Source organism: Podarcis filfolensis (assembly GCF_964270895.1).
Source record: "Podarcis filfolensis genome assembly, chromosome: 18".
Taxonomy (NCBI): domain Eukaryota; kingdom Metazoa; phylum Chordata; class Lepidosauria; order Squamata; family Lacertidae; genus Podarcis; species Podarcis filfolensis.
The window spans coordinates 12,197,722-12,211,513 of NC_139622.1; the positions used below are offsets into that span (position 1 = coordinate 12,197,722).

The window sequence follows — 13,792 nt, forward strand, 5'->3', positions numbered from 1 at the left end:
ACCGCTCCCAAAGAAAGCTCAGCAACTTTGGGCGGTTTCCAAAAGGAGGAGGAAAGCCAAAAAGGCTTTGGACAACCTCCCCGAAAAAGTTCAACTGTGCCAGAGATGGGGGCCGAGGAAGAAATATAAAGTGCCTGTTCAGGTTGGCGAAGACGTTTGGAGAGCAGGGGTGCCAGCTGGAATAAAAGACTGGATAAAATTCTGGCTTCAAAGATAAGAAACCAAGATGCAAGAAAAGCGTAGGGAGAATTCAGGGAATGTTGAAAGAATTTCAGCATCTATCCCCGAAGAGGACCAGGCAGCTAAATTAAGGAGGAGGAGTGGAAGGATATTTTGAACAACTCAAGAGTAAAGAGGAACCCTAGCGGCGGGAGAACCTCAACTCATGATTTTTGAGGATTTGGGGGGGCTACGGCCCTGGCCCCGGCGCCTTCCCCGGTGCGCCTCGGCTGGAGACCCAGAAAGAGCGCGTGGCTTCGGGTGCCTTTCCAAAGCCCCTTTGGAGGAGCACCGCGGATTTTTTTGGGTGGGGAGGCCCTTATTGAAAATATGGGGGTGCCCGGCTCCCCCTAGATGCCCCCCGTGGCGAGCTCCGTTGCCTTTAGCAGAGACACCTGCCGTCCAGGTGGGCAGAGAGGCGGCTCCGTCGAGGGTTGCTTCCCTCGAACAGAGCGGGGGGGGGGATCCCGTCTGATCGCTTGGGGCTCCCTGTCCCTTGAGAAGGAGCAGCAGCACCGCAGCCCAGCCTCTGCCCGCCCCGTCCCGGCTAGCGGACCTCGGAGGTGCCCTCCTGCTCTGCGCGCCACCCCGAAGGGGCTGTCCTCGGGGTTGTCCCAGCGGTGGCCACGTCATGATGCGCCAGCGGTGCCGACGTCACGGCCCCTCCCCCGTCCCCTCCCTCCTCCTCCTCCTCCTCCCCTTCCTCCCGCCCGACGCCGCTGCGCCCTCGCCAACGCGCACCACCGGAGGAGCCGCGCCCTTTGCTTCCCTTGGCCGTCGCTGCCGCCGCCGTTGCCGCATCCACGTGTGCCGCCGGGATCCGACGGGATGGCCGCCGCCACGGGCTCCCTGGAGGCGGTGAAGCGCAAGATCCAAGCGCTGCAGCAGGAGGCCGACGAGGCCGAGGACCGCGCCCAGATCCTGCAGCGCCAGCGCGACCAGGAGCGCGAGCTGCGCGAGAAAGTGAGAGCCGTCGGAAGAGGAGCCTCGGCGGGGCGCGCGCAGCCGGCGCCTCCTCCTCCGCCGCTTTGCGCCTCTCCAAACTTTCTCTCTCCGCTCTCCTCCTCCTTCTTCTCCGCGCTCCTGCTGCCCCGGGACGCCCCGTCGGGGGAGAAGGGCGCGCCGTCGCTGCCGCCCGTTCCCCTCGCTTAGGATCGCCTTCCGCCGGCGCCGGGAAAGGCCGAAGAGCGCCCCCCGGGGAGGGAGCCCGGAGGAGAGCCCCAGCCGTCGAGGCTCCGCCCGACGCCTCTGCAAGATGCTCCCGGGGCTGCGCGCGCCTCCTCCCGGCTCCTTCTGCGCCTCCTTCCCGCTGCGCCTGGACGCCTGGAGACCCCAGGGCCGGACCTCGCTCCGACGGGACGGGACACCTCCAGCTTCTCCTCCTCCTCCTGCTTTTTCTCTCCTACCTGTCCTCACCTGGCGTCCTCCTCCTTCTCTTTCGGGGCCTTTTGGGGGCTGCCAGGTAGGAAGCAAGGGGAGCCCCCCACAAGGAGACCCGCTACTATCAGAGCAAGCACTGGCCATGGGTGGAAATGTGGGGCGCGGGGGGCACCCTAAAACTTAAACCATCCCCCCAGCCTCAGGAGCATCCAGTTAGCCAGAGCTGGAGCGATGGGGGGGGGGGTTAACCAGTTTTTTTCTGCCCCCTTTGCGTGTTCCAAACTGGCTCTTTGACCCGGGTGAAATTCAGCCTGGTTTCGTCCTTGCGTCCCCCAGCCCCAGTGGCTCACTCCCCCCTCTGTGTTTCCCCACAGGCAGAAGGGGACGTGGCGTCCCTGAACCGCAGGATCCAGCTGGTGGAAGAGGAATTGGATCGGGCCCAGGAGCGTCTCGCTACCGCGTTGCAGAAGCTGGAGGAAGCCGAAAAGGCGGCCGATGAAAGCGAGAGGTACGTGGGGGGGGCGGCTTTGCACGTGGCGTGAGGGGCTTGCAGAGGAAGGTTCGTAGCCCCACAGCAGCTGAGGCTGCTCAGAGTAGTAATGATGATGATGAAGATGATAATAATAATAATAATTTTGTTATTCGTACCCCGCTCCTCTGGGCGATTTCCAACACTCATAAAACATACACCAGGCATCAAAAACTTCCCTATACAGGGCTGCCTTCAGATGTCTCCTAAAAGTTGACATCTAGTGGGAGGGAGTTCCACAAGGCGGGCGCCACCACCGAGAAGGCCCTCTGCCTGGTTCCCTGCAACCTCACTTCTCACAGGGAGGGAACCGCCAGAAGGCCCTCGGAGCTGGACCTCAGTGTCTGGGCTGGACGATGGGGGTGGAGACTCTCCTTCAGGTCTACTGGGCCGTTTAGGGCTTTCAAAGTCAGCACCAACACTTTGAATTGTGCCCGGAAACGTCCTGGGAGCCAGTGTAGGTCTTTCAGGACCGGGGTTATGGGGTCTCCACTCCCAGTCTGGCTGCCGCATTCTGGAGTAGTTGTAGTTTCCGGGTCACCTTCCAAGGCAGCCCCACAGAGAGCGCATTGCAGTAGTCCAAGCGGGAGATAACCAGAGCATGCACCACTCTGGCCAGACAGTCTGCAGGCAGGCAGGGTCTCATCCTGCCTAGCAGATGGAGCTGGTGGACAGATGTCCTTCCTGGTTGCAGAGTAGTGGGGGCGGGCAAGAGAGTCTTCCCTCCCACCTTTTGCACCTCCCAAATTTAGGATTTGTCCCCAACTGCGACCGTTGGAACAAGTAGACCCCAAATTAGATGTCTCTTGACACACGGACTTGACCTGGTCTCATCCGATAAGGCAAAATGCAGACCGACAGGGGCCTGAGTGTTGCAGATGGGGAAGGACGGGTGTTTGGGAGTTCAGAATGGCTCCTCTTGTGTCTCCAGAGGCATGAAGGTGATCGAAAACAGAGCCATGAAGGACGAGGAGAAGATGGAAATTCAGGAGCTGCAGCTGAAGGAAGCCAAACATATCGCAGAGGAGGCTGATCGCAAATACGAAGAGGTGAGTTGGGGGGCTCTCCTAGGGGGAAGTGGTGGTGGGGGGCTGCACAGGGCCAGGTTTGGAGGCAGACCCCTCTAGGAGCAGCTAAAACGCCCCCTTTGGCGTTCCTTGCCACAGGCAAAATGGACCTGAATCATTCAAAAAAACCAATCATTATTATTTATAAATTTATAAATTTTCAGAATGAATTCTTAAGCAAAAATGGCTTCATCTTCTTCTTTTTCATCCAGTGAGGTTATTATTGCATGAAGGGGTGGGGGAGAGTTTATGGAGTTTTATTTATTAGAAGTGAGTTCCTAAATCTGTTCAGATTTAAACAAGCAGAAAGCATACATCACTTTTGGTTTGAGACAAAATTGCAAGGGCACAAAACAGGAAACATCCGAAAGCCCTGGAAGAAGAGACCAAGACGTGATTGTAACAAGGTTTCCAACGTTAAGAGCAGGAATCAAAACTTTAGTAGAGAGAAAACAACAGATTGAATTGTATTACTTATCAATGAACGTTTCAGCAAAACGTCTGCTGTAATTATATGGAAGATTTGCCATTCCAGCACAGATCTTCCTTCTCTGCCTTTCAAACTCAAGCCCCACAAATATCTCCCCGCCCTTTAAAAGTCAGTATTTGATACTCTTTAACTACGATATATGGAAAAAGGGAAGCGCTCAGCTGCATGAATAGAAAGCAGCGATACCAAATCTGAAGGTTCTGGCAAAAGAACCTGAATCGTTGCATTTAATTAAATTTTTTTTGCAACCGCAGGGACCGGGAGATAAATCACTGGCTCTGCGATTTGGGGATTGCTCTTTGCAGCGAAAGCTGTGATCGTTAGATCGAGAGATAAAGTTGTGAGGTCACTTCCTGCAGCTCGGAGGGTTGCATCCGGCCTGGAGGCCAGGGGCATGTCACAGCACCGCCCGCCCCCCCCCGCAAAAAATTGGCGGCTTCCTGTGTTCCTATCTGGTTTTTGCAAATCTTTTCTTTCATGCCACGTGGAGTCTGTGACCAGTGCCGGATTTACGTATAAGCTAAACAAGCTCTAGCTTAGGGCCCCACTTTCTTGGGGGCCCCCAAAAAATTCAAAGGGGGAAATAAACCTGGATGTGCATTTCCAAAATATAAGATAAGAAAACAAATAAAATAAAGCCTACATACAGCAACCGTGTTTTGTGTTGAGTAGGCTCCTATTTGTGATGTGCAAATGGCTTGAGATACCTATAAGGTCCATAAATGACCGTATAGCATATATTCAACACAAAAAACAGCGACAATTTGTTGTTGACAAAGGACGGCTGGACATAGAAAGGGCCCCATTACCTTCAGGAACTGAGGGCCTCATCAAATCTAAATCTGGCCCTGGGTCTATCCATGCCCTGGACCAGTCTTTCTCAACCTGTGGGTCCCCAGGTGTTGTTGAACTACAACTCCCATCACCCCTAGCTAGCAAGGCCAGAGCTCAGGGATGATGGGAGTTGTAGTCCAGCAACATCTGGGGACCCACAGGTTGAGAACCGCTGCCCTAGCTGGCAAGATCAAGGATTTTTATGGGGTGTGTGTGTTACAGGCTGTTTCCCCTTACCCACGATTTCGTAAACTGGTATCCCCCTCAAATTCTGGGCTCCTTCTTTCCCACTTTCCCCTTTGCAACCGATGGGCTCCTTGCAAATTTTCAGATTTTCTCCCAGCTGGCTGCTTTGACATTAGGAGGAAATTCCTTTTGAATGTTTCCTGCCCCTCTATTTTTGGAGCCCTGCAAAGGCTCTGGAGGTTTCGTCTTCTCTGATCCGTTACGCTTCCTGCAGGTTGCACGGAAACTGGTCATTCTGGAGGGAGAACTGGAAAGAGCGGAGGAGCGAGCCGAGGTTTCCGAATTGTGAGTATCCCTTGACGCATCTGAATGGAGCCGGGAAGCCCCTCTGCCCCAGCAAGGCTGCTTTGGAAAGAGATTTCTCTAGGGTTGCCATTCAGTATTTGGGCGTGATCTCAGTGGGGTGGGGGTTTTTTGGTGCCTCGTTGATTTTAGTGGGACATGGGGGGTTTCCAGGGATTGGGGGAGCAGGAGGCTAATGGCAGTTAGAGTCTGGGGGGCACAGATTGCCCCATCTCTGCTCAGGGTCGTGACAACTGGATCTGAACTCGCCACTTCAGCCAGAAACTCTCTCGTTTGTGTGAATATTGGGACTCTGCAATAAATAAGGAAGTCTGCTTGTTCAGCAAAGGCAGTGTTTAAAGTGTGTGTGTGTGTGTGTGTGTGTGTGTATCTATTTATCTATCTAGCTCAATATTCGGATCTTGAATTGTTCTTTGTTGTATGTTTATATTTTTTACAATCACACACACACATATATATGTGATTGTAAAAAATATAAACATACAACAAAGAACAATTCAAGATCCAGTATACCTAAAGGAGCGTCTCCACCCCCATCGTTCTGCCCGGACATTTTATTATTTTGGTCACAGACCAGTTCCAGCCCAATAGCAAGGAAGTCATAAAATATGATAGGGATACATTTGAATTTGCAATTAGGTATAACAGGGACAATACAGATATAGCAACTGTTAAAAAATATATAAATTAAAACTTAGGTTATTTTACACTCCCCACCCCCCATTATATATCATCTCCCAGAGAGAGTTTAAAGCCATGGGGGCTCTTGAATGCGTTGTTAAACAAAGGTGGGGGGAACCCACTTGGGAGAGTGGGGGGACGACGACAAGCGCTGACCCCCAGGCCCTATTTCCCCCTCTGGCAGAAAGTGCAGCGATCTTGAGGAGGAACTGAAGAACGTCACCAACAACCTCAAGTCGCTTGAAGCTCAGTCGGAGAAGGTTGGTAGCAGCCCTTGGCAGAGGTTGGGATTGAAGAGCCTGGCTTGGCAGGGAAGTGGGGGCTCCTCTCCGCAGCCCCCCAACAAGCCCAGACTTGTTTGGGGAGAGCAGCCTTCTGCAGAGAAGCTGGGGAGCAGCCGGATCCTGGAGGGTTCCCTCTTTTGGCTCTTGAGGAGAACGCCCCAGGGCGCTGCCCCCTCGGGGGGACTGGCGAGTGTGGGAATCTTTGCAGCGGCCGTCTCAGCTGTTGCCCGGGATGTCCTAGGAATAAAGGAGCCTGTTTTTGCCCTGTTTTTGTAGTACTCTGAAAAAGAGGACAAGTATGAAGAGGAAATCAAGGTTCTGACCGACAAGCTGAAGGAGGTGAGGTTCCTGGGTGGCTGAGTTGGGGTTTTTTTTCTCTTCCAAAAATTTTATTGGCTTTCACAATATTATAAAAAACAAACAAACACACAAGACAAATCATAGCCTTATTGAAAATTAGTTATTAACTTTGTTAAGTGACTTCCTCGCTTCCCCTTAGTTGAATTTCATTGCATGTCCTTTTAACTGTTTTCCAAATCCCAATTTTTATGAAATTTAACTTAAACATTAACATCCTTAAATCTTCACCTTATAGAATTAAACATATTACTTCATCACTTAACATAAATAAAATCCTAAGCCCATTAAGTATCTGCAAGCTATTTCCAGTTAATTTAACTTAACAAATTTAACTAAATAATCATTAAATTTAATCCATTCTTCCTGATACTCCTCCTCCTTCTGGTCGCAGACTCTTCCGGGTAGGTCGGCTAGCTCCGAAAAATCCATCATCTTCATCTACCATTCTTTTAATGGGTGGCTGAGTTGGTTTTGGGGTGGGCTGGGGTCCCTGCTCAGTGATCACAGTTCCCTTTTCTTGACCCTCTCTGTGTCTCTAGGCTGAAACGCGCGCCGAGTTTGCAGAGAGAACGGTTGCCAAGCTGGAAAAGACGATCGATGACCTGGAAGGTATGAGGCTGTTGCGTTTGAAGTGTGTGTGATTTAAGTTGCTGAGTTCGTATTAGGGTTTCTCTTGCTGCATGTCTGTGGTTTGCCCCAGGAAGTACATATCTGCACCCTGAGCTCTGGCCGGACTCTCAGCTCTGTGTGGTCAGGCTGAGAATAAAGACCAGGAAGTCTTGGGGTGACTTCAGTCCCTGTACACTGGTCCCTTGGTTCTCAAACGTAATCCGTTCCAGAAGTCCGTTCCAAAACCAAAGCGTTCCAAAACCAAGGCGCGCTTTCCCGTAGAAAGTCATGCAAAACGGATTAACTTTTAAAAACAACCCCTAAAACAGCAATTTAACATGAATTTTGCTATCTAATGAGACCATCGATCCATAAAACGCAATAATCAATGCACTGTACTATTAAATAAATAAGGTGGCATTGTAGATGATAAAAATGAAACTTTATTATTTGTCTTCCCTGCACTGATGATGGTCATTGTTTGGATGGGGGGCTTTTATCCATTTCTGCATTCACACAATCAATCAATCAGTAACTGAATTGGGTTCTACACAGTCACAAAAACAAATGAGCAAATGTACAAATGCGAAATAAGGAGCAAAAGCGCCAAACTTAATCCGTTCCGGAAGTCCGTGTGATTTCTGAAATGTTTGGAAACCGAGGCGCGGCTTCTGATTGGCGCAGGCGCCCCGGAAATGATAGCTGACAGCCGCGTCGGACGTCCGGCTTCCAAAAATTGTTCAAAAACCGGAACACTTACTTCCAGGCTTTCGGAGTTTGAGAACCAAGGCGTTTGAGAACCACTGTATTGTCCTTTTTGCAAAATTACTTTAACGTAGGGGGAAGTGTTTGGGACAAACTAATGCCTCTCTTATTGCTGAAATCTTTCTGAAAAACTCCTCTGAAATGTTTCTCTAGCCTTCTGTGTGTATTTTTTTAACGTTCCCTTTCCTCCCTTCTCCCTTTTCTCCTCCTCTTGCTCTGTTTCTCTGTCCGGCAGACGAGCTGTATGCTCAAAAGCTGAAGTACAAAGCGATCAGCGAGGAGCTGGACCACGCTTTGAACGATATGACTTCCTTGTAGGAAGATAAATCGATCGCTGCGATGTCTCTGCCCGCTCTCCTGCCCTGCCTAAGAACCTGCTGCCTCCGTGTGCCTTCTTCACAAGTTTCCCGGTCTTCCTTCCTGTCTTCCTTTTTTCTGTAAAAACTTGCTTCCATTAAAAAACCCCTAAAGTTCTTGTATTTCCTCTGTGCTTGTTCATTTTCTCCGTTTCCTATACAAAAGGCGTCTCTCCCTCTCGCTTGCTTCTCTATTATTAGCCGGTTTTCCGAGGTCTAAGGCGGCTTAATAGCTTAAAACCATTCATACAGAAAATAAAGATTTAACAGCACTCAAATGGACTAACTAGCCAAGCCAAAAGCTAGAGTCAAGAAACGTCGGTTTGCTGTTCTGTTTTTAATTATTTCCTTGTTTTTATCCTGTATTTTATTCTGCCCTGAGAACTTATGATGAAGGAAGGGCAGTAGACAAATCTAACAGATAAATTAAATATTACACCACAGCACTAGATATTTTGGGCTGTGGTTTTTATCCGAACTTCCACATACCCTCAAGAAAGATGCCTTGTTTCTATCTGAGTCCAAGTCGTTTTCGTAGCTTGCTGGAAATAATGGATCTCAGAGACAAATAGCCAATTCTCCATCCAGCCAATTGTCCGGGATGGTGGTGGAGGGAATTACAGTGCGACATTTTGGGGGGCACAGCTGGTTTCCTTCAATTGCCTTAAAACGTATGCACCAGGCGTAAGAAAAGCGCTTGCCTGGGGAAAAGCTTATTCAGAGGAGTGGCTGCCTTGATAAAAAACCCACAACAGGAGATTGGTTGCAACTAGAGTAGAGGCGTCCTAGTCAAACATGCCCCTTGAAATGGGCGTCTCAAAATAAATTTGTCTCCCATTTATTCTCATCAGAAAAAGTTGCCCAGGCGAAGGAAGAGAACCTGACTTTGCACCGGACGCTGGATCAGACCCTCAGCGAGCTCGGCAGCATATAGCTCCGCGTGGGGAAAAGCACCCGGACTTCGGGAAGCCGAGAGGATCCTGCCAAAAATATTGGCTTCCTCTTTGAATCCAGTTCTTATCTCCTGCTTTCTCTCTCTTGTCTTCCCCACCTTTCAGATCACACAAAATGCCAACCTTCTCTTTTCCTCCCTCTTTCCCCCTTTAAGCATTGAGGTTTCGGGCACCAACTGAATGTAGTTTATTTTTTGTTCGTACGTAATCCTCTGCGGCAGAACGTTGCGAAACCGGGAAAGCTGTGCGCCAAGGCATCCATTTCCCGCAGGGCTGCTCCGAAGGTGCTAACTTCTCTCGATAACTGGAAATGCACGTGTTTTGTGCAAAACCGAGCAGGGAGCATGGGCCCAGTTGAGGTGACAGGGAAACGGAGCTATTGGCGGTAGTTAGCATCATTTTCTTAGCTGCCGTTTCTTACTGCAATCGCAAAAGGGTGGAAAAACTCTCTTGCAGAAGTGCAAAGTTTATGCAGAAAGCCTGCAGCGTTCCGCCGGAAGACGGCTTTCTTTCGCCGTCTTCCTTGTTTACAGAAAGTTCGTAAAATTAGAAGCTTACACATTCCATGGGAAGGCTAGATGCACTGGCTTCCTAGTTTACAGAGCTGTGCCAAAATACTATTTCTTTGTATGTGTGTGTGTGTGTTTCGTCTCCTTGAACATCTTGAGCAGACCAAAAAAAAGCAGAAGTCATTTCCCGTTGGCCAATCTTAGGGTGCTCTGATGGGGAAATGGCGGCTCCTGCACTTCTGTATTTATTAATTTTTTTGCAAGGAGGGTGGAAGGAAGGGAAACGGGCAACATGAATTCAACCACCCAATCTCTCTAAATGTATCCTGTTAACATGGCTATAGCTTTTTTATTTTTAAGCTTTTCATCTAATAATAAAACCTTTCTCTCCCCTATACACATTTCCACTTTGTGGGGCATTTGTTAACATAATGAATCAGGGCTGGATTTGGGTTTTAATGAAGCCCTAAGCTCCTGAAGGTAATGGGGTCCTTTCTATGTCCAGCTGTCCTTTGTCCACAACAAATTGTTGCTGTTTTTTGTGTTGAATATATGCTTTGTATGGTCATTGATGGACCTCATAGGTATCTCAAGCCATTTGCACATGTGGCCATAGAACCAGTCCATGCAGAATGTAGGCACCCTATATATAGAAAGGAGCAAACCAGTGATATTTTAGGGAGCAGGCGGGGCCCATGACTTACACCATAGGAGCCTACACAACACAAAACGCTGTTGCTGTACGTAGGGTTTATTTTGTTTTCTATCTTATATTTTGGAAATGTACATCCAGGTTTTTTGGGGCCCCCAAGAGAGTGGGGCCCCAAGCTGGAGCTTGTTGAGCTTATAGGTAAATCCGCCACTGTAATGAATATGGATTTAGTGCTGAAATCGTACCATAGGGCACAGGGGTGTGGGGTTTGGAATAAGAGATGCTCCCTTCCTTGAATCGGACAGGGAGCAGCAGCAGTGTTCAGGGGAATGACAAACCGCTTGCTGGTTTTTTTGAAACTCTGGAGAGTTGGAGACTTCTGGCCGGCCAGATCAGCTGCAGAACAAGAGGAGGAATGTTTCTCTGGCATTTCAGACTCTTTCTAGGTCATTGGCAAATGCGTTTTGGTGGGGAGATGGGAGGAGAGGCTGTGCTTTTTGCATCAGAAGGTGGTTCCACCCAGTGAGGTTGGCATTGCTGCTGCTGGAAAGTATTTTCCGTAGGAAGCATGAGAGACTTGAGAAATGATTCCCAAATACTGGCTATCTTCAGGCAAATAAACGCTGCCATAGCTGCTGCCTAGCCCAACCTCCCTGGGGAAAAAGGGATCCCTGATTTAATTTGTATCCTGCTTTTCACGGTTCCACTTACTGAATAGTGCCAACAAGGCCCTTATTGACTTTTGGAAGACTCAAACAAGACTAAAACCACACCTGGCTTTGATTTGAAGGCAGCTGTCGGAGCCTGAGAAACAGGAGGAAGGAAAAGGCATGGATGGGGGCCCTTGAACTAAAACCAGAAGCCAGAAAGTTGGTGCATGCACCTGTTTTGTGTTTTTGAAGTGTTAACGCTTTTTATAAAATGGACTGAGGGGCTCCTGTGTCTGTTTCCTTTAGCCTCTGTCCTTTTCAAACATGCAAGCGAGTTTGTGTGTTTCAGGACAAGGCTGATGTTGACTTAGCCACACCTGAAGCTGGCTCTGCCCAAACTTGGGTCACTTCCATGTTTAAGAACTGCAACGAGGATAGGTTCATGTAAAGGGAGTCGTTTGCCTTTTGCTTTAAAATACGTTTGTTCGCCTCTTCGGACAGAGAGACACTGTTTTTCTGTGTTTTAAATTTTCTTCAGGAGCAGTTTTGGTTTTTAAATGTTGTTTTACGAGTCCCCGTGCGCTGGGCTTTCCTAGTCAAGTGCCGAGAGGAGGAAACGCAATGCATTTCGATTGTTGGTTTAATAAAAACCAACGCAAATAGGCGTTATATGTCTTGGCAGCTGTCACTAGTCGTGTTCTAGGAAGAAGGGAAACGCCCTCAAATGCAGGGCAGCAGTCAGGGGAAGGAGAACAGATGAGCTGGCGGCAAATAAAGCAAAACACATTAACCGTTTAGTCACAGAATCCTGATCAAACCAAACGTTTTGTATATGGCCTCCCTTGCCTTTATTTAAGCTAGAGTCAGATACATTGTTTAAATATGTGATAATATAATGGAAAGTGGAGATTTTCGGCAGGTAAAGAACAGCAGCCATTTACTTGAAGCTGTAAGATCCAGATGTTCAATCTACTTTAAAACGCAAGTTTAATTGAACCAGTTACAGAAGGTTGTGCCGAACAAGGTCTCCAATCCAGAAACTGTCCCGTCGGCTGAGCTGTGCCCTTTTAGCAAAACGAGACAAGCCTGGGGACCGAGGGAAGCGAAACAAAAATGGCTTATTTTGTCCAGCTGACTTTTGGGATGTCGTAATGTTCTGTCAAGGTGTCCAGGTGCCGATTAAAATCCTAGGATGGGAAAGGAGAGAGAGATGAAAAATCAAGGCAACCGAAGCGACTTCAATCATCTCGGAATATATTTTAAAACCCACATTTAATTATATATGCCTGCCTATGCCAGGGAAGCCTGATCAATACTAACGGAAGGCAGATTAGCCCCGCGTTCCAGTTAGCCGGCCACGGCAAGAAAGCATTGCTTGCCGGGCACATCGCTGAGGCCGGCTTGCGTGTGGCATGGGTGAGCCCTTCTCTGCAAGCAGACTGGTTAGATTTGACAGCAATTTGGAGCCCCGCTTGCAGCCCAAATCTGGCTATAAGAACAGGATTCGTCAGGGGGAAAAGAGGGCGCCGATTTTCACAAAATGTGCAAAGTTAGAAATTGCTTCTATACAAAATGCATTGCAGAGGGGAAGACTGTGGGCAAGGAATTGCCGGTCTGCTGGCTCGACACTAATTTTAAGGACCCAGCCTGCCAAACAGAAGGGTAACAAAGGGAACACAGTCACCCTGAGGCGAAGATGGAGACCGGGAAATTCTCTCTCCTGACATTTGTGATGACAACCTGGGGGGGGAAACCCCTAACACCCCCACCCCTCTCTTCTTCAAACCTTGGCCCAGTATCCCTGAAGGAGCGTCTCCACCCCCATCATGCAGCCCGGAGACTGAGGTCCAGCTCCGAGGGCCTTCTGGCGGTTCCCTCCCTGTGAGAAGTGAGGTTACAGGGAACCAGGCAGAGGGCCTTCTCGGTGGTGGCGTCCTCCCAGCAGATGTCAAGGAAATAAACAACTATCTAACTTTTAGGAGACATCTGAAGGCAGTCCTGTTTAGTTAAGTTTTTAATGAGCGATGTTTTATTGTGTTTTTAATATTCTAGTGGCTGGGGAGGCCTGGCCAGATGGGCGGGGTATAAGTAAGAAAATTATTATAGTTATTTGAGCAGTACACAGAGGAGGCCACAGAGCTCGGAGGTCAGGGGTGCCATGCTTTGCATGCAGACGGTCCCTGGTTCCACATTGCGGCCGAAGGGCCCTCGGCAATAAGTGTTAGCAAAGAGACAGACCTTCTCTGCCTTGCAGTCCTTCCTCTCTGCTTGCTGCTGCGGGATCCCTCACCTCTTTGCATGCCCCTTCCTCCCGCCCTTCCCTTCCCACAGGCAAACGATTCCCCAGAACCTCATGTCAGAGCAAGCGTTCTTAAGGCAGCATCTCTCCCTTGGGGCAGCGACTCACCTCGACTCTTTGCTTGTGTGTTTTGGATGCTTTCTTCAGGATCCTCTCGATTTGCTGCAGGGCAGGGGGGAAAAGAGGAGCGGTTACTTTTGTCCCTCCTCAGCCCATCTCCCCTGTGTTGTAGGAATTCTAAGGTCTTATATATGTAAAATAAATGTTCACAAATGTACAAGGCAAACGCATACGTAAGTATATCAACCACGTATCTGAAATAGTACAGGAGAGCAATTCTGAGGCCATTTGGACTCTCCCAAATTGACCTCAAATATTTCTCTGCAAGGAGGAAGGAAATGGGAAAAGCTTTCCAATTGTCTTTGGCCTGTAGGGGCTCACACCTCCCTTTTCAAACACAGCCTGGCAAGTATCTGTTCAGCTGTGCACACTTATCAATATGCATAAGAGATTCGGGAACTGAGTATTGACCGTCTCCAAGGAATGGCCAGGCTACCCAGAAAAGGCAATTGATAAGGCATGATTGATCAGGTCTCCTGGCAGACA

The 13,792-nt window shown here is 49.3% G+C and overlaps 2 protein-coding genes across 5 annotated transcripts in view; one reads left to right on the top strand and one right to left on the bottom strand.

The window, feature by feature from the left end:
- TPM4 (tropomyosin 4) overlaps positions 1-9,980 on the top strand; it is a 16,787-nt gene extending 6,807 nt beyond the window's left edge. Inside the window, exons 1-8 of one of the 4 annotated variants that reach the window (XM_083594762.1) lie at positions 559-1,182; positions 1,974-2,107; positions 3,060-3,177; positions 4,980-5,050; positions 5,934-6,009; positions 6,310-6,372; positions 6,933-7,002; positions 8,975-9,980. In XM_083594762.1, the coding sequence (XP_083450888.1) occupies positions 574-1,182; positions 1,974-2,107; positions 3,060-3,177; positions 4,980-5,050; positions 5,934-6,009; positions 6,310-6,372; positions 6,933-7,002; positions 8,975-9,057 (1,224 nt within the window). In that variant the 5' untranslated portion in view covers positions 559-573 and the 3' untranslated portion in view covers positions 9,058-9,980. Of the gene's footprint in view, positions 1-558; positions 1,183-1,973; positions 2,108-3,059; positions 3,178-4,979; positions 5,051-5,933; positions 6,010-6,309; positions 6,373-6,932; positions 7,003-8,002; positions 8,247-8,974 lie in introns of those variants that run through there. The other 3 variants (XM_083594761.1, XM_083594764.1, XM_083594763.1) reach the window with 3 other exon arrangements.
- A 1,731-nt stretch (positions 9,981-11,711) lies between these two features.
- FAM32A (family with sequence similarity 32 member A) overlaps positions 11,712-13,792 on the bottom strand; it is a 2,811-nt gene continuing 730 nt past the window's right edge. The window contains exons 2-3 of the mRNA XM_083594285.1: positions 13,295-13,389; positions 11,712-12,074 (exon numbers count right to left, since the gene is read on the bottom strand). Coding sequence (XP_083450411.1) covers positions 12,006-12,074; positions 13,295-13,389 — 164 coding nt within the window. The 3' untranslated portion in view covers positions 11,712-12,005. The remainder of the gene's footprint in view (positions 12,075-13,294; positions 13,390-13,792) is intronic.